Source organism: Stegodyphus dumicola, chromosome 1 (assembly GCF_044657685.1).
Source record: "Stegodyphus dumicola isolate Sdum_Otavi_A_Nest chromosome 1, ASM4465768v1".
Taxonomy (NCBI): Eukaryota; Metazoa; Arthropoda; class Arachnida; order Araneae; family Eresidae; genus Stegodyphus; species Stegodyphus dumicola.
The window spans coordinates 39,636,779-39,659,878 of record NC_140768.1 but is presented as its reverse complement, the minus strand read 5'-3'; the positions used below and the strand labels follow the sequence as shown (position 1 = coordinate 39,659,878).

At 32.1% G+C, this 23,100-nt stretch overlaps 1 protein-coding gene across 3 annotated transcripts in view; it reads left to right on the top strand.

Annotated features, from left to right (window-relative positions):
- The window catches only part of LOC118183418 (A disintegrin and metalloproteinase with thrombospondin motifs like), a 348,669-nt gene that overhangs the window by 275,190 nt on the left and 50,379 nt on the right, over positions 1-23,100 (top strand). For all 3 annotated transcript variants that reach the window (XM_085814080.1, XM_085814076.1, XM_085814075.1), the window contains exons 5-6: positions 7,475-7,567; positions 10,112-10,352. In XM_085814080.1, the coding sequence (XP_085670206.1) occupies positions 7,475-7,567; positions 10,112-10,352 (334 nt within the window). The remainder of the gene's footprint in view (positions 1-7,474; positions 7,568-10,111; positions 10,353-23,100) is intronic.

The following is a 23,100-nucleotide window of genomic DNA, read 5'->3' as shown; positions in this document are numbered from 1 at the left end:
TTTTTATTTATTCATTTCTTGAGAAAGTTGTGTCCATGTTGTTTATTTACCACTAGCTCAAATTCGTAGAAAAAGAGAAAATGAAAATTCAGATAAAAAGTTTTCATTCAAAATTCAGCAGAAGCCTGACATTCTTTTGTTTTCCTTAATTTCCGCTTTTCTTTTCGCTGAGACTATTATCTGATTAGACAGGTTGCTTTCTCATCGGAAATTTCACACGTTCAATCACGATGAGTAAACAAACATAACATGAATGGCTATTCAATCAAAATGTCACTTCTCAGAAGAAAAAATGCATTGTGATCTTTCTAAAATTCTTAAAAATAGGATTGAGTGGACTCAAAATCTGTTTCGATTAAGGCTTTCCGTTATTTTGTAAATATGTTTAATTAACGTTTCATTAAATTATAAATACGTGTGAATATTTAACACATTTATTAATACATGGTCAGTGACATTACAAAAAAGTCTCAGCTCTTTGGTTAATAATGTTAATTACTTAACCCTTTTCCTTCTAAAACAATTAGAGCTATGTTTCCAGTTGTTAAAATAACTGATTTTCTGATTAATTTCCACTTTCCTTATTCTTTAATGGATGACACTGGTTATTAGCTCCAAAAAGGTGCTTATTAGTTTCGAAACAAGATTTTGCGTTATTTCACTTTTTATTCGTGTCTATAGCAATTCGGTAAAATGTAAGACATTATTCTTGCATTATTTATCTGTTTGTTATTAATTAACAAGCTACACCGTACAAAAGTAATAGATGCGGACTTTAAGAAAGCTTTCTTTTTTAGCTTTTTAATCTGGTTGATTGAAATAAAAATGCATTTAATTCATGGTTTATCTAATTAAAGACATTAAATATTTTATAGCATTACATTGCATATTTTTTCACTTGTAAAAATCCAGAAGATATATAACATGTTGGTCCGAATACATATTCATGTAATATCCTATGAAATGTTTTGCTATTCCATCTGGGCAACGTCTGTTGATAATTACCATTGGCAAGCCGTATTAAACTTTAAAAGAGCTCTTTTGAGCGATAATGAAAGATCTGAACACTTTCAGAATTTTTTTATAGCCCAAATGGGGTTATTAGTCTCGAATTCTCCCGAACTTCTTAGCGTGCCTTCGTGGTGTAGTGGTCTGCATGCTGCGCACGTATTCCAGAGGTCCGTGGTTCGATTCCCGGCGAAGGCGTTGCTCATTTTTCATCATTCCTGCTTTAAAAATAGCATAATGGCTCTACAGTGCCGCCTGAATTAAAAGGGTGGTGAATGATGATTCTCCACTTCCAGGATTTGACGATTAAAACTCCTAAAAACCACAGTCGCCCTTTAGAAGGGGGAGTATATAAGGTATTTATACCACCTTCTTAGCGTGCCTTCGTGGTGTAGTGGTCTGGACGCGTATTCCAGAGGTCCGTGGTTCGATTCCCGGCGAAGATAATACTCATTTTTCATCACTTCGGCTTTACTCTACAAGTTTATTATTTCTTTACTCTATGGCGAATGGCTTTTCAAGTTATTGGCATCATATATTATCGCTCTGTATTATTTTAAAAGGAATTCAACAATAAAGAATGTATGCATGTATGAATATTCCTAGCATTATAAAAAAAAGACGGTACCTAGAGCCATCACTTCTTTTGCTTTCTCAAAGGGACCAGGAGGGTTCGGTCCTCCTCACATTTCTACCCAAAGCCATCAAATTTTGAATAATCCGAATATGTGCACCTGGAATTTTGTGTGTGCCTTAATTATGAATTTCAAATTTGTATCAGTATTTTTTATGACGTATTTTGTAAAATGAATTTTTGATTAACAAAATCAACGATTTGAAAGCGAGCGGTGGCGTCATTGATCAAAAACATTTCTTTTATCTCAAGCGCTAGAGACTGTCGTCATTCGAAAAAATATAAGATATTTATTATTTTTAATATTTATTAATAAACTCGGCTTGTGAAAGCAATGTGTGGCCGCCGTAGGAAATAATACCTTTATATTCCACGCGAAAGCATGTTTACATTCAGTAAAGCCTAAGATACTTTTTTTAATTTAATCTGGAAGATTATTGAGTAATAAACTAAGCGATTTAAAAGTAATAAACACAGTTCTTAAGAATATTTGTTCCGACTTTTTAATGGATTGATTTAAATAAATATGTATTAAGATCTTGAGATGTCTAATTAGAAACATTCAATACATTTATTAAATTATTACCTGGACTCTAAAATCATAATATACTTTTCCTTTTTATAATAATTATTTTAAGCGGCTGGCAGCACTTTTTTTAAGGAAATAACATAATTTGTATGGCAACCTCAAACAATCTATCGAAAATTTAAAAATGTGCTCTTTTTAAATATTTTGTGATTTTGCAGTGGAACTGAATTTTATGTGGCTTAAGGGCGAAGAACATGAATTTAATAAAGTTAGCACATAAAACATTAATAACAAAAAGATAAAAAAAATTTTTGTCAGCCATCTTTCTAAGAAAACTGAATATTGATGTGAGGAACTGAGACAAGAGTAAAACAATGTAAAAATGTCATAAAATGTATGCCAGCACTTAATACTTCGTCGAGAATTCTGAACACATGCTGCTTTTAAAAGTTTTGTAATTTTGCTGCTCAGTTGTAAGTGCGAAGAAAATGATGTTACTAATAAAGTTAAAAAGACAAAAATAAATGGGTTACCAGAAGTGAGTGCAACAGCCAGACTGGTAGACTGCAAGCTCAACGAGACCGTAGAAAAACCTTAACAAACCCTTTTGTGCGAACGTTAAAATCTGAGCCCTTTCAGAATTTTTTTATTATTATTATTTTTTCTTCTTTTCATCTGTGTATATATTCTTTTTTTCCTTTAAAGAAAAAATGGCTTTCAACTTCTGAACATGATCCTTTTTATAATTTTATGCCAAGTACATTTATTTTGAAATTTCCTGCAAGTTGCACAGGAGCTCCACAATTAAGTCTATTACGTAGTTTCAAAATTATTCATCTTAAAATACATTTTGCTTACAACAGGTTAAAGTAACATTTGGAAGCAAAATTTCAAAAGATTTATGATTCAGTAACAGCAGCAACCATAGGTCCGATAAATTATTTCTGCTTGAGCTTTGCGTTTTTTTATATAATAATTGAAAATTACTCCTACTTTTTTATGTAGCGAGACTAGATTTCGACTACATAATAACATGCTTCCAAATAAGCTACAGTTTTAGTAAACAGTTAATGATTTCGAAATTGAAATCATGATGTATTATTACTAAGCTATTCGTTTTTTAGAAAGCGATATTATTATTCTAGAGTTCCCGTACAAACTAAAAAATTGCACCCAATTTTAGATTTGTTTCAGCTTGTTTACTCATGCGTATACAATAGTTACAATGCCGAGCTTTGTGCTCTTGTTAACATTTTTTCTCATTGCATTAAAGGGCATAAGAAAGGAAACTTAGAATTCAAAAATATAAGAATAAAATTTAAAGAAAATAGTCCAATGTATTATTTATTTCAGTAACTGGGCTTTGCCTCAATTTTACGTTAATAAGAAGGTTAAATTTGTTTTCGAAAACCACTTCCTAAGGTTTACGTATTATTCTGGATTTCAAAAAGTGTTAAGTTCTTTTACATGTGTAAAGAATGCAGTTCTTTAGTGAATTTTTATTCCTTTTAGTTTTTTTTTTTTTTTTTTTTTTTTTTTTTTTAATTTGCTATTTTGCATAATTTAAGGTTACAGCCGAAAACATCGCGGCAAAAACGTCGCGGAGATAACAACGCAAAGCGAAAACGTCGTGATACAAGACATCGTGGGAGAAAAGACAGTAAAGAGATAACAAAGCAGTTCTAAAACATCGGGAGAGAAAATATCGTCGTCGAAAATAAAGCGGTTTAAAACATCGTCGTCAAAAATATCGTGGTAAATTAAATCACCTACAAATCCTCGCATGACGATAGCATCGCACACATGCTATCGTCATGCGAGGATTCGTAGGTGATTACATGCGAGGTTTTGTACATGCGTTTTTCAGGTTTTATTTCAGTTGCACATATTACCACGCATACATACCCTCTGCTTACATGCTTGATGTTAGGTAACTGCAATAAACACCACTTAATGTTATCACGTTTGTTTAAAGCTATTTGATAATAACATATACCGAAATATATTAACAATATGTTGTTACTTATGCTCACTTGTCTGACAGCAACATTAGCCGAAGACCACGAAAATTCTAGTGGCAAGGAGCGCTCAAGATACACCTTTTGTTGGCAACAGCCTTGAGCACCTTATAGGTGACTGTGCGAATTTTACTCTGTTCCGCCCCAGTTTTGATGGAGAGCACCCCGGGGGACGGGTTCGACGGTCTCCCATCCCTTTCCCCTTCCACCAAACCACACGAGAGGACTTTCGGATCGCCGCATATTTAGAGTGCCACACATGCTTTCTTTAGGATCATTTCAGGATTCTTCAGGATCATTTACAAACATCCGTGCTTTCTTCAGGATTCGAACCCAGGCCCTTCGGCACGGCAATCAGTGACGCTAACCACTATACTGATTGGGCGGCAATTAGCAATATAAGTTAACCCATTTAATATAAATATAACTAGAAACATATAAATACCTACTTTCACAGCATTTTAACCAGGTAAACAGCCGTTACTAGTAAATTGTTTCCAAGTGTTATACAAGCGTTTATTTGTTAATTGTTTCTAATGATTCTAGAAATTATTTGACTGATGTTATACCAGTAACCTAAACATCAGTAGCGTCCCATATATCCGCATTTGTTAGTGAATTCACCTATTTCATTTTTAAATTCTTTAGAGATTTTATTAAATGATTTGCGTTTATTTGTTTCAGAAAGCCATTAACAGATATTTTCTATCTAAAGAAGAGACACCTGTATCTGACCGCTCTCAAATTCAACAGAGTTATTCAAAAACTAAACAAAATGTTGCTTTAGTAGAGAATTTTAAATTGTTGCCTGAAATAAAAGTCAAGTAATTTGATGATGCCCACCAGCGGCCGAACGGTAAAAGCCGCTAAACACTGGTAGATCAGTCCGCGGTTCGAATCCTGGCGAACGGGCTGAATGCATGGACGTTTTCGTGATTTTCCCCATGTGTAACGTGGATAAGAGCCAGTCTCCCTTAAAAAAAACCTCCACGGGGCATCCCTTCCTTTCCGTGTAGTGTCTAAAGGCGGAGCACGTAATCAGTTTAAAAAAAAAATGTAGTTTGATGATTTAAGAGCTTACTTGATGATAATTATCAGTCACTTGAAGATTTTTGAAATTTATATGGACCTCATTTGGACAAAATTACTTCGGTTTTAAAAATACATTTCGATAACATTAATCTAATTGCTGATAATGATGAGCGATGTACTTTTCATGTTTTTTATACAAATGGGCGCGACTTTGGTAATTCGATAACAGTATCCGAATAATATTAACTGCAATCACATTCGTCTACAGTTATACACGTAAATTCTGAAATTTGTTAAATGCTGTGCATTTTTACAAATGTGTAATATTATACTATGAATAAAAGTATATATACTGTAATTAAAATCTTCAAATTAATGTATCGATGTTGCGCACAGAAAATCGTTATCAAATTATCACATGAAAAATATGAGTTGCAGTTAAGTCTGGTTATCTAGAAGAGGAAAAGAAATGTATTCTAATGCTTTCTCATTCTTCTTGCAGTAAAGTCGTCATCCAAAAATGTACAAACTTCATTCGGAAATCAATACAATGCATACTTTTGTAACATACTGTTACGTTCGTGCGTGTGCCTAATGGATTGAATGCACACAGAGCCGATGATAGCTTGATAAAATTTATTTTCCAAACGAAGCAGTGTACAGTTCTGGAATTTTTCACAAAAGTACTCGTACAGTTCTTCTCAGTGTCGCAGAGCACAATCAGTAGTAAAGACTTCGAAGTATTAATAACGTTAAACACAACGCAGTGCAGTACTCTGAAGTCAAGTCTGAGTTTTAAAAAAACGGAGAACAGATGCTCTCTCCGTTTATATAATCTCTACTGTCTTATATAGTTTTCTCCCGGTCGCCGAGAAGTTTCTAGTACCTTCCATTTCTAGAAGTTACTGGATGGCAAATACGCTTCAATGTCGAATACGATTACAGTTATATGTAGAGATCAATTATAGTTATTCATGTAAAGTAACAATAATAGTTATATAGGGACTGGAGCAAAGCCGCCTAATGATCGCCAGGTTTGGCGAATTTTGACTATTTTTTGCCAAATTTGGGGACAAAAATTAGTTTCCAAAACCATCACCAATTTAGTGAACTTGGCATTTACCTACATGTTAAATAGATTTGCCCTGTAATCTTATTGTTCCGACAAAGCTTCGCTTTTTTGAGGCCGTTCGTGTTACATTACACAAATTTCGTAATAACATGAATATATTTTAGTTCAACTGCCAGCCCTTTACAAAATTAAAAATCTGATTTGTACACCACATGACTTCCTTGTACGGAATTTTAAATTATACGCATTTTTTCTTGCATTTCATTTAAGCTTATTAGATTGAAATGAATCTTCTTCGTCGATAGCGCATAAACCAGAATAGAATAAATGCATTCTTTAAAATTCACTCTATTTGTTTACCATAGCGACACTCTGGCGCTAAGTTCACTTAACAGCATTACATTTAATTAATTTTATAACTCAGAATGCACAAAATTTATATCATCTTAAGAATTATCTAATCATTACCACATGTTCTATTCAAATATTATAATAAATCTAGAACGATGTATAAAAGAAATTAAGCAAACAAAACAAAAAAGAAACAGTTTTTCACAGACGATTGAGTATTTCTAATTCAATGAATTCAGTTCTCAAGGCAAAAATGCATAAAAACTCCAAAATATCGATATTAAAAATTACGAAGTAAATCTTAAACACTTATTTAGACCAGCAATAAATATACTGAGCATCGAATATCCTGAGTTTATAATTTAGAGTCCCATATGTGCTGAGTTTATAACTTTCGAGTCCTAAGTATACTATACTTACGTTTCGGAGCTTTCGTTTACACATCTATGCAAATTTTTGCTTACTGTCTCTGATGCTTTACGTGTTACGAATTCTTTCGCTTATTACAAATCTAAATGGAATACCCTGTATGTAAATGTTTATAATGTATAGTAAGATTGTTATTTGCAGCATTTCATAGCAATATTTTTTATTTCATAGACTTAAGAAGATTATTTTAGACGTAAAATGAAATTTAAAAAAAAAAAAAGATATTTTGAGTGGATGTTACCTTTAGTTTTTGTTAATAAAATGTCATTATTTTTAAGTGAGAAAAGTTATTTGTTTTCTAAGCATTATCAATCATCGCTCCGATTTCAAGAAAAAAGTTCTTATTTTGCATTACGCTTTGTTAGGCAAGACATAAACAAAATTTTCCTTTTCTCACACAGGATAAAGCCACGGACTATGGTACAACCTATCACGACGAAAAACACATGGCAGCCATACTCATGCGAGACGGAGACAATGGACAGTTGGAAATGGTGAGTGATTTGATTTCTTTTGAAAAAATAGTCATGAAATAAACCCCCATCTATGCTGTTTCCTAAAAAATTAAGTTTCCTAAGTATTAACCACCTCATTAACTATATTCTTGGCTTCTGTCAAAGGAAATTTTTTTTTTATGTTTACGTTGATGGTGTTTTGATTGCAATTTTATTTCGTGATGTTTGTTTATTCATTAGCAGAAAAAGTTGTGTCCAAGTTATTTATTTACCTTTCGATTATATTCGTAGAAAGAGAAATAAAGGACATTCAGGAAGAGAGTATTTTCCCAGGATTTTGTTGTTTTCCTTAATTGCCGCTGTTCGAGCTGTTCTCTGGTTAGATAGATTACTTTCTCATTGGGAATTTCACATGGTCAATTACCACAAGTAAACAACTATAATATGAATGGCCATTCGATCAAAATGTCACAATTCATTAAAAAAAGTGCATTGTGATCTTTCTAAAATTGCTATGGATTTGATTTATTGGACGCTCAGAATTAATTTGCTGCGTCGTAAAATCCGTTTCCATTAAGGTTCTGCGTTTATTACGCAAGTATGCTTAATTAAGTGTTCAGGAATTTATTAACCAGGCTGAGTACTTAACACATTTACAGGCTTAACACGTTTACTTATAATCAGTTAGATTACGAAACAGTCTCAATCTTTGGCTAATAATGTTAGTTAAAATTCTATTTCTATTTGTTAAAACAATTCATTTTCTGATTCGCTTCTGTTTTCATCTTCATTTAATGAATGGCGTTGATTATTAGCCCAAAGGGAAGTTAGCCCATGAGGGCTTAAACCATAAAATTTAGTTCAACAGCAGTATCGCAAAATACTTTTAAAATGAGCATATCTGTAGAATTTCCGATACATAGTCTCGTGCTAGAGATAAAAAGGTTTTTTCTGTACAGCGTTGCCTTTGCTCACTTTGAAATCCTTGAGTTTGTTAATCAAAATTTCGTTAATGTGTGTGTGTGTGTGATTACGGCAAAGCCTCGGGAACTATCTGCCTAAGGGGAGGGATGCCTTCGTGGAGGACTTTCTAAGGGAAACTGGCTCGTATACACGTTACACATGGGGAAAACCACGAAAACGCCCATGCAGCCAGCCCGTTCGCGGGATTCGAACCTCGGACCGAACTACCAGTGTTCAGCGACTTTACCGCTCGGCCGCTGGTGAGCCATTTCGTTAATGATTTACAAAATATGAGATATATAATAAAACAAATTCTAAATTTCAAATTTGGGCTTCCAGATGCCCATATTCGCAGTAGGATTACGTCCTTCAAAATTCGATGGCTCTATGTACAGTTGTTTTATCACAATGCGAGAAATATACATAAATTTATGCAAATTTTTCATTATTTAATTTTTTAATAAAATACAGGACTGTAATATTTGGTGGCAACAGTTTGAAAAGTGAACCGGCATTTAAAGTTTTCAACGCAAATTGGCAAAACGAAATTAATAGCCCTTCTGGGCTAAAAATATTTTATAATCATTTTGAAAACATTTAATATGCTTCCACATGTGATCCTCTCGTAGCATGCAAAATATTCAATGAGAACTTAATTTCATTCCGCACACTTCTTCTGACATAACCTTCCCCAGATATCTTTCTTTGTGGATTGTGTACCATTCAATAATCCGTGATGTTGGGGCTGTTACGACAACGCATAACAGACGTCATTCATTCAATGATACCAGAAATGTTGAAGACTCTGTGGCGTGAAAGTGAACACTCGTTGGATATTTTGCGTGCTACCAGGATTGTTATTTATGCGGAGGTTTATTCAATGTTTACAGTGTTATTATGAACTTTGAGGGTTTATGCATTAGAGGGTGAGTACATGTTTCGTTATCTGTGCACGATCAGGAGTTAACATGTCTTGTAATCAGGATAAACATTTGCGGACACCCTGTATGTTAGTAACATCGCAGTTACAGTTTAGCATCCAAAATTCTTCAAGCCGATCTTCATACGTTCTTCCTTTTTTTTCCCCCTCTACTTACATTTCGTACATACAGGCAAACTGAGTTTTCTTCCTTTTAAGATGGGCCAATCTATCATGGATTCTTTTCCTTTGAATTCGCTTTAGCCAACTTATGAGGAATTACATCATTTTTCTTGCAGTTCAATTATTCAATTAACCTGTATCTTCCGATTCAGAAACCTTTCCTTTAATTTATGGTGTCTCAATGAAACTTTACTTTTCTCTCTCATAGTAAAGAAAATTATGAAATTATATGTATAACTATGTAATATATATCTTTTTTATATTATGTATTTAATCTTTTCAAGGAATTATCAGTTACTAAATCTTTTTTTATACAAAATAGAAGAATGATGCTTGAAATCACATAGTTTGAAATTTGATTTCTAATTAGTTCATTTGGTAATAATGTACTACAATCTGGGAGCTACAAGCATTTTTCTTTATCAGCATGGTGTACAGTCACTATCTAATCATTTTATTAATATTACCTTACTACCAAATACAAACTAATGTATTAATGTATTCTATGTCTTTTACAGGAGGGCACAATAGGAAATGATCTAGTAATTCACCCTCTTCCTCTAAAACTATCAATGCCAGAAGAGGAATTCGTTGATGATGAGGTTTTTCTTGATGAAGATGAAGCTGAGGAATTGAAAAGAATGAATTCGTCTCGGTACCATAAAGCAAACTCATCATACTCGAAACAGCAAAAAGGAAAGCACATAGTCTACAAAAAAAAGTTTCCTCCATTACTTAAGGACAGTCACTCTGATTACCGTAAGTCATTTGGATTATTACAGAGATTTTCTTATAAATTCTCTAAACTGTTTAATAAGTTTTCTGTTAAATTTCATAATATAGGGTCATTACAAATGATTCACGGGGTTTTGAATTCATATAGTTTCCAAGTTATAGAAAGCACGTGTTCTTAATATTCATATAACGAAACAAAAATATATTACGATTCTAAATGGAGTGAATAGATTTTCTTGTGACGCATAATGATGGAAATATGAATTCCATATTCAAAATGGGAAGTTTACAGTAGAAAGTGTTTTGAGTTGTCGAATATGGAAACAGTTTGTCTACTTTATTATGCAACGTGCGTTTCGCAGTCAATACAGTACACATCTGTAAGCTACCAGAGCATTCTCTGATGATATCGCAATTTCAAAAATGCTAAATGTTTATGTGGATAAAGATAAGAAGCTTCGACTGATCAAGCATTTCTAATGAAACATTGGAAAAAATTAAAGATGAGTTGCCCGGGTGGCCTCTAAAAATCAATAAATCCACCAGGTGGCAAAGTTGTTTCACAACCAAATTCTTGGAATATTTTTCGAAGACTAAAGCCATGCCGTTTGCAACTAAACCATGTCCCGACGCCGTTTGCAACTAAACCATGTCCCCACGCCGTTTGCAATTAAACCATGTCCCCACGCCGTTTGCAACTAAACCATGTCCCCACGCCGTTTGCAATTAAACCATGTCCCCACGCCGTTTGCAATTAAACCATGTCCCCACGCCGTTTGCAACTAAACCATGTCCTTTATATATGCTGAAGCATTTAGAGCCAGATGATTAAAATCAAATGATGCGAAATTTGTAACTGCATTAAAAATACATTGCAAGACAATGATTTTTCCTTTTCTATAATGTTCAGAATGTTCAGGGACTAAACAACCGATGAAAGCGTTTGTGCGGAATGGTAAACCGTCACAATATCCAGATATGGGGCATAAAAAATTGCCATGCTCTTGTTGAACAGAAATTAAATTCTCCAATACTAAACGCCGTTTTCCCTAATTCATAGAAAACGGCGCATGGGCATTGTCCCTAATTCGAGAATGTGACCGTTACGTCGTGTCTCGAAATGTTACAATCGTGGTTATATCTTCAACTGAAAGATGATTCAGATAATAACATCTTCCAGAAAAATGAGACTCAACCTCATTGATACAGGAAGTATATCGCTACCAGAATGGTAATTTCATATATCATTGGTTTTTAATCGATATGAATAAGGTTACTTAGCACTGTTGAGATTACCCCCAATATCATCGGAAAATAAGTCCAGCGGTTTTCTCCTTTGGAGATAAAGTAAAGATAATATTTATGTCCCCCCACTGCCAACAACATTAAACAAGCTCCAAAACCGCATTATGGTTACTGTGGTGACCATCAACCGGAAAATGTTGCAATGCGTGTGAATAGAATTGAAACACCACTTGGACGTGATATATATAACAACCAATATATATACATAATATATATATATAACCTTTAATATAATAACCAAAGAAGCGTACACTTCAACACATAAAGAAGAGCACACATTGAGCATTTGTGTACTGTTTTAACTAAAATGTAAAAACTTTACGCCATTTCATACAATACCTAGCTTTTTTATTTGCAATACTTTGTGAGTTTCGTTTAACTTGAATAACGAATTATTTTATGTTTTCAATCTGTACTGACACTTCTCTCTTTACTTTTTCCCGCCAGAATACAAATTAGTTCGCGTAAATTTAAGTGAGGATTTCAGACTGTTAATTCGGAGCTTGTTTTGCCCCTTGAGACCACGTTGCTATTCTAGGTAACAGTTCCTGTCCTCGCTCTTGCATTATAATTGCCGATTGTTGAAATCTACGTCCGTGAAGTTTTGAGCTAACTTCGCTCTGTGTAGCCTTTGGCTATTAGTTTATTTAAATTTAAGCTTTACATTTGATTTACTGATTTTGAATTTCTCGCCGAAAGTTCTGGCCGTGTTGTAAACACCAGAAGTTACTTCTATTCATCTAATTAGTTTTAATTAAAGGCTCTTTTAGACCCTTTTCCAGTTTCTACTGTGCTTAGGACCTAGCGATAAGTAGCTTATGGAGTTTAACTTTAGATGATAGCCAATAGAGTTAAACTTCACACAGCGTTTTGATATCCATTGACTCATTTATATCAGCATCGTATTTTTTATTATATACATTTGAGTTTTTTACTCTATTGCCAATTCTGTTAACGTTAAAAAACCGATTAAACATGGATATCTTCGTGAAATTTAATACATTTCCCTGAAATAATCTAAAACATTTTTGAAGATATATAGTCTCTAGATGGCTAAATGATAATTTATTAGTTTCAATTAATAACCATTTATCTGAAGTATAATAATTGGTAAAATTGCTATTTACGTCGATTTCAAATTACAAACGATTATTTAATTTCAAATGATATATGACACAGCCATTCTGCTTTAAAGTAAAATTACTTTTTTCAGAAGCAAAAATTCAGGTTGGAAGTTAATTTACTTCTAAAATAGGAAAGACAGTGATATATTTTCCTTTCAAAATGAAATTAATTTTAATATAAAAATTCAGTTCTATATTAAAGGATTTAATTTTATCATTTAATGAATTTTGCAGGCATATTAGTGAATCAGTGTCTAGAACAGTAGATTTTTCAAAAGATCGGGAGAGTCTATAAATGATATTCCAGTATTTGTGGTTATCTGAAAAGTAGACATTTTTACTGAGTTTTTAGCAGTTTATAAGCTTTGGAACTATACATAACATGTAGATATTCGTCATAAAACCAGTAATACTAATAATATAGTATATAATAATAATAATACAGTGTATAATAATAATAATAATAATATAGTGTATAATAATGATAATTATAAATCTATATAGTCTATATATATAAAGAAGAATGTCTGTGTCTTTCTGTGTTTGTTTGCGATTAACTATGTCACTTCTATAGCTATCGTCACCAAACTTTCTACCATTTTTTTCTGGGTCCTGGAAAAGGTCGACGTCCACTTTTTTCAATAAAAAAATAACTAAAATCAGAGATATTAATTAAAAACTCTGGAAACGGGCTAATTTTCGCCTTTTTTTTCCAAGTAGCAAGTCTCGCACGGTGGAGATAAAAAATCTGCTTTATTTCGAGAAGTGTTACCACTGCTCGCGTAGAGTTTGTTAATAAAATATTTTTAAGTTTACAATGAAATAAAAATAGCATTGCCAAGCATTAAATACGTTATTTCCGATTTCAAAAATTTATGGGAAGCCAATTCCACTGTTCCCATCTTCGTACTACTTTAATCAGACGAGATATTAATTAAAAATTCTGAAAACACTCATTTTCGCACTCATTTTTCTGAGTTGCAACAGTCTCGCGCAGTAGAGATAAAAAATGCTTAAGTTCGAAAAGTGTTGCTACTGCTCGCTTTCAAATCGTAGAATTTGTTAACCGAAAATTTGTAAGTTTCACAAAATCTAGATATATATATGTAATAATAAAATTTCATAGTCAAGAATACACTTAAATTTCTAAATGTATGTTCTTTTTCATTTTTAATGGCGATGGTCTCTTATTTGAAAGTACGTGAAATTAAATCCACAGCCCCGTAGTCAAGTTGTTTTTCCCGCTTTTTCTACACGTACAGTTATAGAATGTTCTGGAAATATTTAAAGCGAACTGGAATGGCTGACGAGGCTGACGTCATTTCTTGGAAGCTCCGCCTTTCCAGAGACTATAAAAGGACTCGCAAAGGAATATCGGGGGCTTTTCTTTAATGTAACGATGCAGTAATCTTCATACAAAAAGTTATTAGTAATTCTTTTTATTTACTCCGGATATCTGATTTTGTAACTGCTATTTCTCCTGAATAATAATAAATGGATCCTGTTTTTTAAACTTATCGTCTGATAATTTAAGCTACGACTACATTTATGATTCTTCACCAATCTATTTATTCCGGACAAAAGCTGGTACATCACATATATATAAAGTAGAATATCAGTTTGTTTGTTCGCGTTATTGATTTCTGGTCATTTATGATTTTTTTTTTTTTTTTTTTTTTTTTTTTTTTGCCACATTTAATCGACTAAAATTGAATATAGGTAAAATATTGGATGGAACTTAAGCTTTTACGATCATTTGATTAGAAGACGAAAATCATTAAAAACTGAGTGCCATTGTTGGTGATATAATGAGTTAATTTTTCTATCGAAATTTTTATGTGTGTTCCATCTGAAAAATATATGACCCTCAATCATATTTTTTGCATCTTTATTAAAGAAGGATATTCTCGGGCTAGGCAAGGTCGAGTCAGCCTTCCTCCCTTGATTTCCATCACTTGGGTCAATAAAATGAGTACCAAGTTCGCTTGGGGACTAAACACTGGGGGGTCCTGCGACAAGCTGACCACTTGTTCAGGGCATATACTTACGCACTCTGGGGCCCACGGTCAAGAAAGCAGATTTCGGGCACTGCAGGCCTTGACCCATTTAGGCTGTTACACTATTGAGTTTATTAGAGGATTACAGCGGTATCGTGCTCTCTGTTGTTAGGTACATTACTCTCAATCTAACATAACTGGCATCGGGTACTTCCGCTAGTATACTATTATTAGTATATAGTATTTAAAGACTTTATTCGGAGTACTAAAATCCTGTGATTGTTGAAAACAATTATGAAGGTATAGACGTTCCTTTCAGAGTGCATAAACCACAAAGAAATATATCGTATTGGCTACAATAACCATGAAATGTTATGTCAACAATATAATTTCACGCATTTAATTCAGGAATGAAATAGTGTAAGATAAATTAACTCATAATTTATAATTTAATATCAGCTGGGTTTAATCACAGACAGATACAGAAAATTTTCAAATCAACTTTGAGTTTTTAAATTTTGCGCTTAAATTTTTAATTCAAAAGTACAAAAAAATCACAAACACTTCTGCATACATCTTCAACAAGATTATTTCGAATCTGAGAAATAATTCCACTAAAATTTGAAACTTTGTAGGATTTTATTTTATTTTCCTAACAATTCATTTTGATTTTGGAAACAACTTTTCTTTTACATTCTCATTTTCGTAAACACGCTTTCCTGCCAGAAAGACATTTATGCATTTTAATGTATAAACTTATGCAGTATTACACAAAGTAGCGTAGAAACTACTACTCAGCTGAGGTCTGAGCTACTTCAAATAGAGCGTGTTCTGCCTTTCACCACGTTGTTGCTATTAGTTAAAGTTGCTAATTTACGGCTTTGCGTTTAAATTGCTTGTACTCTATGTCAGTGATATTAACCAAAGAGCCAACTACGCGTTATAGTCAACTTTAGAGTTAGTTAATTTTTACGTTTTCTGCCTTTATGTTAAAGCCATAAGTGTTTATCTGTACCCCCAAGTAGGGCATCTTGAATACATTTTATTTAAAATAAAAGGGTATTTTAACCCTTCTCCTGTTGTTGTTACTGACGCTGTAGAACTCAGGGAACAGTCGCTTTACAGTTCTAGTAGGAACTATAGTTTTTAAAATGACTACATTTTCTTTTACTAATTGAACGAAGAATAATTTTAATGACAAAAACATTTTATTTTTTTCAATAAAGTTCTAATTCCTTTTGTTAAATGGCTGTAAACACTGGCGAAAAAATAAAAATACCGTTTCCAATGCGAACAATTCAAAAAAGAAGATAATTTCTTCTTTATTGGAAAAGGCTGCGAGCATGTACGACATGTACGACATTACCAAATGCGTTCTTTAAAAAATCAACGTGCATCCTTCCCTAGGTAGAGAGTCTTTAACGCATTCGTTGTAATGATCCAGTCAATTTTTACGAGTACTTCCTTGTACGAAATAAAGGAAGTAAAAATTGACTGGATAAATAAAATTATAAGCAGTTTGACTCCCGTACGTGAAAAATTGAGCGAGGTATTTGATTTCAAAATTTGCAACTGTTGATGCCATTTTCAACTTGCTTTGAGTAATCGGTTTATCAAATTAGAATAATTCGAGGGAATAAGTTTAAGGAATGTGCAAGAAAAATATGTGTATAATTTAATAGGTCGTACAAGAAACTCATGTAGTGTCTATATCAGGTTTTCGTTAATGCTTTTAAAAGAAACTTCTGAAGGTGTGTTGCATTCTCTTAGCTTGTTAATCACCTAGATCCCAGTCAACTTTCTCCCGTCACATCTAACGTTTTACTTCCGAATGATAATTTTTATTGTAAGAAAAAGCCTCTTTTCCTTCCGCATAAAGGTGAAAGTGAAACGTGTCCGGCATATTATGTCAAGGGGAAAACCATGTCGTTATTGACATAAGTGGAGCAGCTTGCCCTCTAGACATGGGAGGCGGCTATTCTTGACCATTAAAGCTTGCCTTTCAATAATCTTCTCCATAATGAAGTAATTTATATCAGAAAATAATTCTTTATTGAGTAACTTCATTACTTTTTACGTTTAATTCTGATCACGAAATGTAGGAATTATCTGTAATTATCTTAGCTACCATAAAGGGATATATCGAATTTGGTTAAAATACCTTATTCAGACAATTTTCTGCACATGGAAAGAAATTTGCGTTTTAGATCCTAGAAAAAGGTGTAAAATAGCATTCTAACAATTAGTCTAACAGACTAGCAGAAGGACTGCGGTCTCGGCTGTTTTAGCCGGATCTATAATTTTTGTATTGTAGAGAGGTATATTTTTGGAAGCAGGAGAGATGAAAAATTAGCAATGCCTTCGTCGGGAATCGAACCACGGGCCTCTGGAATACGCGCTCAACCTGCAGACCTCCGCACCACGAAGGCAAGCCAAGAAGGCGGCAGAAATACCTTATAGTATACTTGTTTTGCTTATGTAAAAAATGCAAATGAAAACTACTTTACGGCAGTTTTTATTTGCACTACTGATTGTAGTAGTTTCCTCTCCCCGCTACTCATTACAGTAGTTTTCATTTGCATGCTTGCATTTATTTGATTATTCAAGAGTAGAGATTTTAAAGTAAAATAAAAAAATTTTGATTTTTGAATTTTAATTCTTTTTTGTACTCTTTAAGAAGTTACATAAATTATATGAAAGTATATGGAGATTATAAAATCTGGTGGAAATTACATAGGTCTTATATATTGCGATTTTTTATTCAAATTAAATAAATAAATAAGCATAAATTTTTCTGTTCGTTTAAATTTCTGCTAGCTTTTGCTGACACATTAAAAATTTTAAAATTGTAGCTTACAACACGTTGCTCTAGTAACTAAAAATCGTAAGCAACATGCAATATATCAGAGAATATACAGATAATTTCATTCATGTTATCTTTCTGAAAACTAATGTAAATGACAAAATATGTAATAAATTTATTAATCAAACTACGTGTAGAGTAGCAGCCATTATCTTTCTGAGTCCATCTTTCTCTTATAATTTTCTGGTTTCAATATGCATTTAAATTATCGTTATTAAAAACATTTCTTTAAAAGTTGAAATGCTGAAAATGCTTTCTCCAAAATAATAATAATAATAATAATAATAATAATAATGGAAATAATGGAAGAGTAAGGCATAGAATAATGTAACATTCCAGTAAATTTAACATAGCGATTTCTTATACAGATTTTCAGACAAATCTGGTATTGAAATCACATATAGGAAATATTGAGTTAAATCCATCAAAATCATTTCAAAAGTGTTTTTTAATTGTGATAACTGAATATAAAATGAAAAACAGAATATTTTAGACTATATTAAATGAGCTAAAATACACTTTTCTTGTAACGTTTACTTCAGGATTTCTCCGTCTTCAGTTTAAACTGATTGCTGTGCCAGTAACTGATCGTTTAACTATAATATGGCATTATCTTGTTCCGCTTAGATATTTGTACATAGTATCTCTTCCTTGATAAATGTCAAATTTCTCTCATGTTTTAACTTAAATTGCGTATTCAATTTTACGCTTCGCTATACATTGAGAAGAAAAAGAATTGCTATCAAGTTCAGCCTTTTTTGTTAACAAAAACACGCAAGTTTGTTTATCGAATAAATACAGATATAAAAATGTCATCGAAACTTTACTCGGAGCATTTATAAGTAACTTGAAATTTGAATATATATTTCTTTTTTGCTAACATTATAAAATTGCTTAAGTCTCTATATGACTGCATGCGCTGTCTTTTAAGTTTTTTCGCTATAATGAGCACACAGCTCAGTGAATGTAGAGCGTAAAAAAATGGTTTTCACTTTCTTTTCTTTTTTACTTCCTTGTATGAAGTAAAGAAAGTATTGTAACGCGCAACATTTCGGGTATCATATTTCGACGAAAATATCCATTTCAACCGCTCTCGAAACCATTTGAACCACTTTATTTTGCGTGACACCTGTACCTACGGATAGAATAAAGGATTGTTTTTGGCAAAAAAGGATTATGAAATGAATTAAAAATGGATTCAGAAGAGATTTCTTCTTGACATTTGTGCGTACGTACCTACGTATGTATCTCGCATAACTCAAGACTGCTATAACATGTTGTTGTGCACCTCTCTTTTTCGTTGCAGCAGGCTTCCCCTATCATATATATATTATCACTATATATCTAAATATCATTCTGAACTATATATCACTTTGCTACCTGGCTCGGTGAACTTAGTTTTTGTTCATATGTTGGTAAATTGTGCATGTTTTGCCTTAAAAGTGACTGAATTTTGTGGTTTTTATGCCTCTAGTTAATCTACATGCAATAGTTGTAGAATAGTCAACACTTAAAAATTTAAGTGGCGAGTTAAGCCTAACGGCCTTTTGTTTACATTAGAAATTCAGTGGAATAGTGAATTAAGTCAGTTTATGCAACTTCAACGTCTTTTTGCGAGTAGGACCAAAAGTAAACTTTTAGTTTTGTGCACCGAAAAATCTGCCTTCTTGCCCGCTGGCCAAATCGCTGGTTTTTGCGTAGAAACCCTCATTTTAATTGCATTTTTTTTTTTTTTTTTTTTTTTTTTTTTTTTTTTTTTTTTTTTACTTTACATTTGGTGTTTTATGTTATTCAGTATTTTACAATTTTTAATAAACATGCTTTGAATTTTTATGTATTTTTGCTTTGCCGCGAAGTGAGAACTGAATTAATTGAAGGAGAAATATATTTCTGAAAAAATTCGAGGAAATAAGTTTAAATGAAATGCAGGAAAAATTTGTATAATTTAATAGGTATATACAAGGAAACTCATGTGGTGTCCACATCAAATTGTTTCAACACCGATTTTATACTCCTAGTAAAATAAAGAGAGTCCTGAACTGGAATTCCTTCAGTATTTTAATCTAAGTATACGGTAAATACATCATTAGTTTTGTACTTTCAATGATTCCAATGTAAAGTTAGGTACATTTTCGCTACGAACTAATACAGGATGTCTCAAAAATAATGGTGAAATATTCACTTCGCTAATTAAAACGCATACCTAGGCAAGATTGTGTAGAATATGTGAGCATTCACATATGAAAGAAAAGCATGGTAATTCTAAATACAAAACAGACAGAATCCAATTTTATTGATTCTGATTATAACGAAAAACTTTTGTAGCTTTTGAAATGATAGGCACAGCGACATTTTCAAGGAGAGAAAAAGCTCTGCGTCATAGCCGAAAATACGTCATTTAAAGTGAGGAAACGACATAAGTAAGCAATAAAAAGAGGAATAACCTTAGCCTAATATATTTAAAAAAGACAAAGAGAAAAATATTGCATAGAATGAATATGTTGATTGATTTTAGAAAACCTGAATGGGACCTGAAAACATTAAATAAAATTGATAAATTTCAGTTAAATATATACTTGACAAAATGTATCAAATTTTAGTTAAGTATATATTTGACAAAATCTATCAAATTTTATTTAAGTATATATTTGACAAAATCTATCAAATTTTAGTTAAATATATACTTGAAAAATCTATCAAATTTTAGTTAAATATATATTTGACAAAATCTATCAATACTAATCACTGAAACTTCTCCAAGGGGAGTGCTGCTGTTCATTCAAAAACAGGAAGTAGGAAAATAAAATTAACATCCATCCATGTGAATGTAAATGAAATAAATTTTTGTAAAGCAACGAACATAAGAATCAGGTTTTCACGTAGATTTAAGGCATTTCACCACAATTCCTGAAAACTTTAATAATTTTTAATTTATCCAAAAATTTTATTTCCGTAGGAAAACCAAAAATACTCATTGTTTTCCTAAAGGTTTTATGTATAAGGATATCGTACAGTTTGAAATAGGACATGATTAGCCGTAAATTAATTTGCAACCTTTTTATCTAGGTTGCATTATTACAAATGACATTAGATCAACCAACCGAAAAATTTGCTGAAAATAGAAGGAAATTTCCCTAATAAAATTAAATGGTAGTTGTTTTGCGAAAACCCGAATTGCTATGCAAAGTTAATCACTTTCTGCAACTCCCGACGTTTTGTGGATATTACTTAATACACTGAAGAAAGCTTGTGCCTCGATCTAAAAAATCTGGATTCATTTTTAACGAGTCTCCCAGGGTCACTTTCTTACTTACCTGCACAATAGTGAAAACGTAAATTGCTAAACTACACTGCATAAGAAATTAGTATTAGCACACTCGTTTACTACATAGTTAATTTTGAAAAACCTTCGAATCTATCACTATAATGGCTAAAAAAAGTTTAATAAAAGTTACTGCTAGTTAACATAATTCATATTTCATAATCAATATTTCGCGGAAAATGACCATGCTCGTCAAGCGTTTCATTTTATTGTTAGAAGAAAAATGATACTGAAATTTTCCTTTTAAAAACATGTTCCTTGAAACTTTTGCAGCAATTCAGGTACTTTTAATTAACTTCATAAAACTGTGTTTGCTGTATTTTTATTTATCTAATAATTGCTTTCAATGTTATAATAAAATTAGATCCATCGTAAAATTAGACATTTCATTCAAAAACATTCTTGTGATTAATATATATTTCTACTCTAATGGTTACGTGGACTTTTATGTTAAAATTTCTTGGGTGCATTCAGTTTTTATCTCATTTCTCTTCGCAATAGCTCACAGAAAATAACTGAAACTAAACTTATGTTACCAAGTCTGTGTTTCGAACTTGTGATTTAGATTTAAGTTGATACTTAGCAAAAAAAATAGCGCTGTTAAAATTGTAAAATTTATTAGTATTAATATTGAATAAAGTCATTGATAATAAAGTGTGTTTTCTTCAAAGGAAAACTAAACTAGAAGTAGATAAATTCTCATTACAAGTTTAAGTAAAACATACTTCCTATTTAATTGTCCTAGGCTACTCCATAAAATTCTCTTGAAATATAATAAGAAAAATAAAGTATGTTTCGAGCATTCTGTGTATGTCTAACATAATAATTTATTAAAATCGGATGCAAAATCATTTGGTTTTTAAAAAAATCTGCTGTGTACACCACATGACTTCCTTGCACGGAATATTAAATTATACGCATTTTTTCCTGCATTTCATTTAAACTTATTAAATTAAATTTACTTCGTCGATAGCGCATAATAAACCACAATCGAATAAATGCACTCTTTAAAATTCACTATATATTTATTTACCATAGCGACATTCTGGCGATAGGTTCACTTAACAGCTTCACATCTCATTCATTTTATAACTCAGAATGCTAAAAAATTATGTCATCGTTGCCACGTGTTCTATTCAAATACTATAATAAATCTAAAACGATGAATAAAAGAAATTAGACAAATAAAAAAGAAACAGTTGTTGTTGTGCAGCTTAGTTTAGATTGGCAATAAATCCACTATTCTGCTAAGTTTCAAATGTAAACAAATATGGCTGCTATGGTAAAAAAATTACGCTTAGCCACATTTAAACAACTTAGTGGATAAGAAAAAAAAGTAAAAGTTGTTTAAATGTGTGCAATATTTATAGAATTATCAACAATTGAAACAACTTTTAAAGCCACATTTAAACAACTTTTACTTTTTTTCTTATCCACTAAGTTGTTTAAATGTGGCTTTAAAAGTTGTTTAAATTGTTGATAATTCTATAAATATTGCATGCAGGTTAACTAAAGGCATAAAAACCTTAACCGGAAGATAAAACAACATAATTCAATCATTTTTAAAGCAAAAAATGGACAGTTTACCAACATATAAGACTAGAAAAACTGAGCCGAGAAACAGAGTAGGTATATGTATATAGATATTTATTTACTTTTAGTGCGGCCGATTGCCACCAAAAAGGGAGGTGAACAATTACATCCTATAGCTGTCCTATATACAAAATTTCTACGTCTGAGGCTACTCGTTTTTGAGTTATGCGAGATATATACATACATACGCACATATGTATGTACAGATGCCACGAAAAAATCTCTTTTGAATCCATTTTAGATCAGTTTTATAATTTTTGGAGGGAGGAAAGCGTCCTTTGTACTGTTCATATGTACAGATGTCACGCAAAAACATCGTAAAATTGCATTCGATCGCGGTCAAAATGGATATTTTCGTTGAAACATGGATTTTTTCGTGATTACAATACTTCCTGTACTTCGTATAAGGAAGCAATAAAATATGTTTCGAGCATTCTATGTATGCCTAATATAATACTTTATTAAAATCTGATTGAAAGCTTATTTGCTTTTGTTAAAGAAACAGTTAAGAAGTGAAGATAGTTGTTTTAGGAGAACAATTGAGTCTAAAATTATGTTCTCAAGCCAA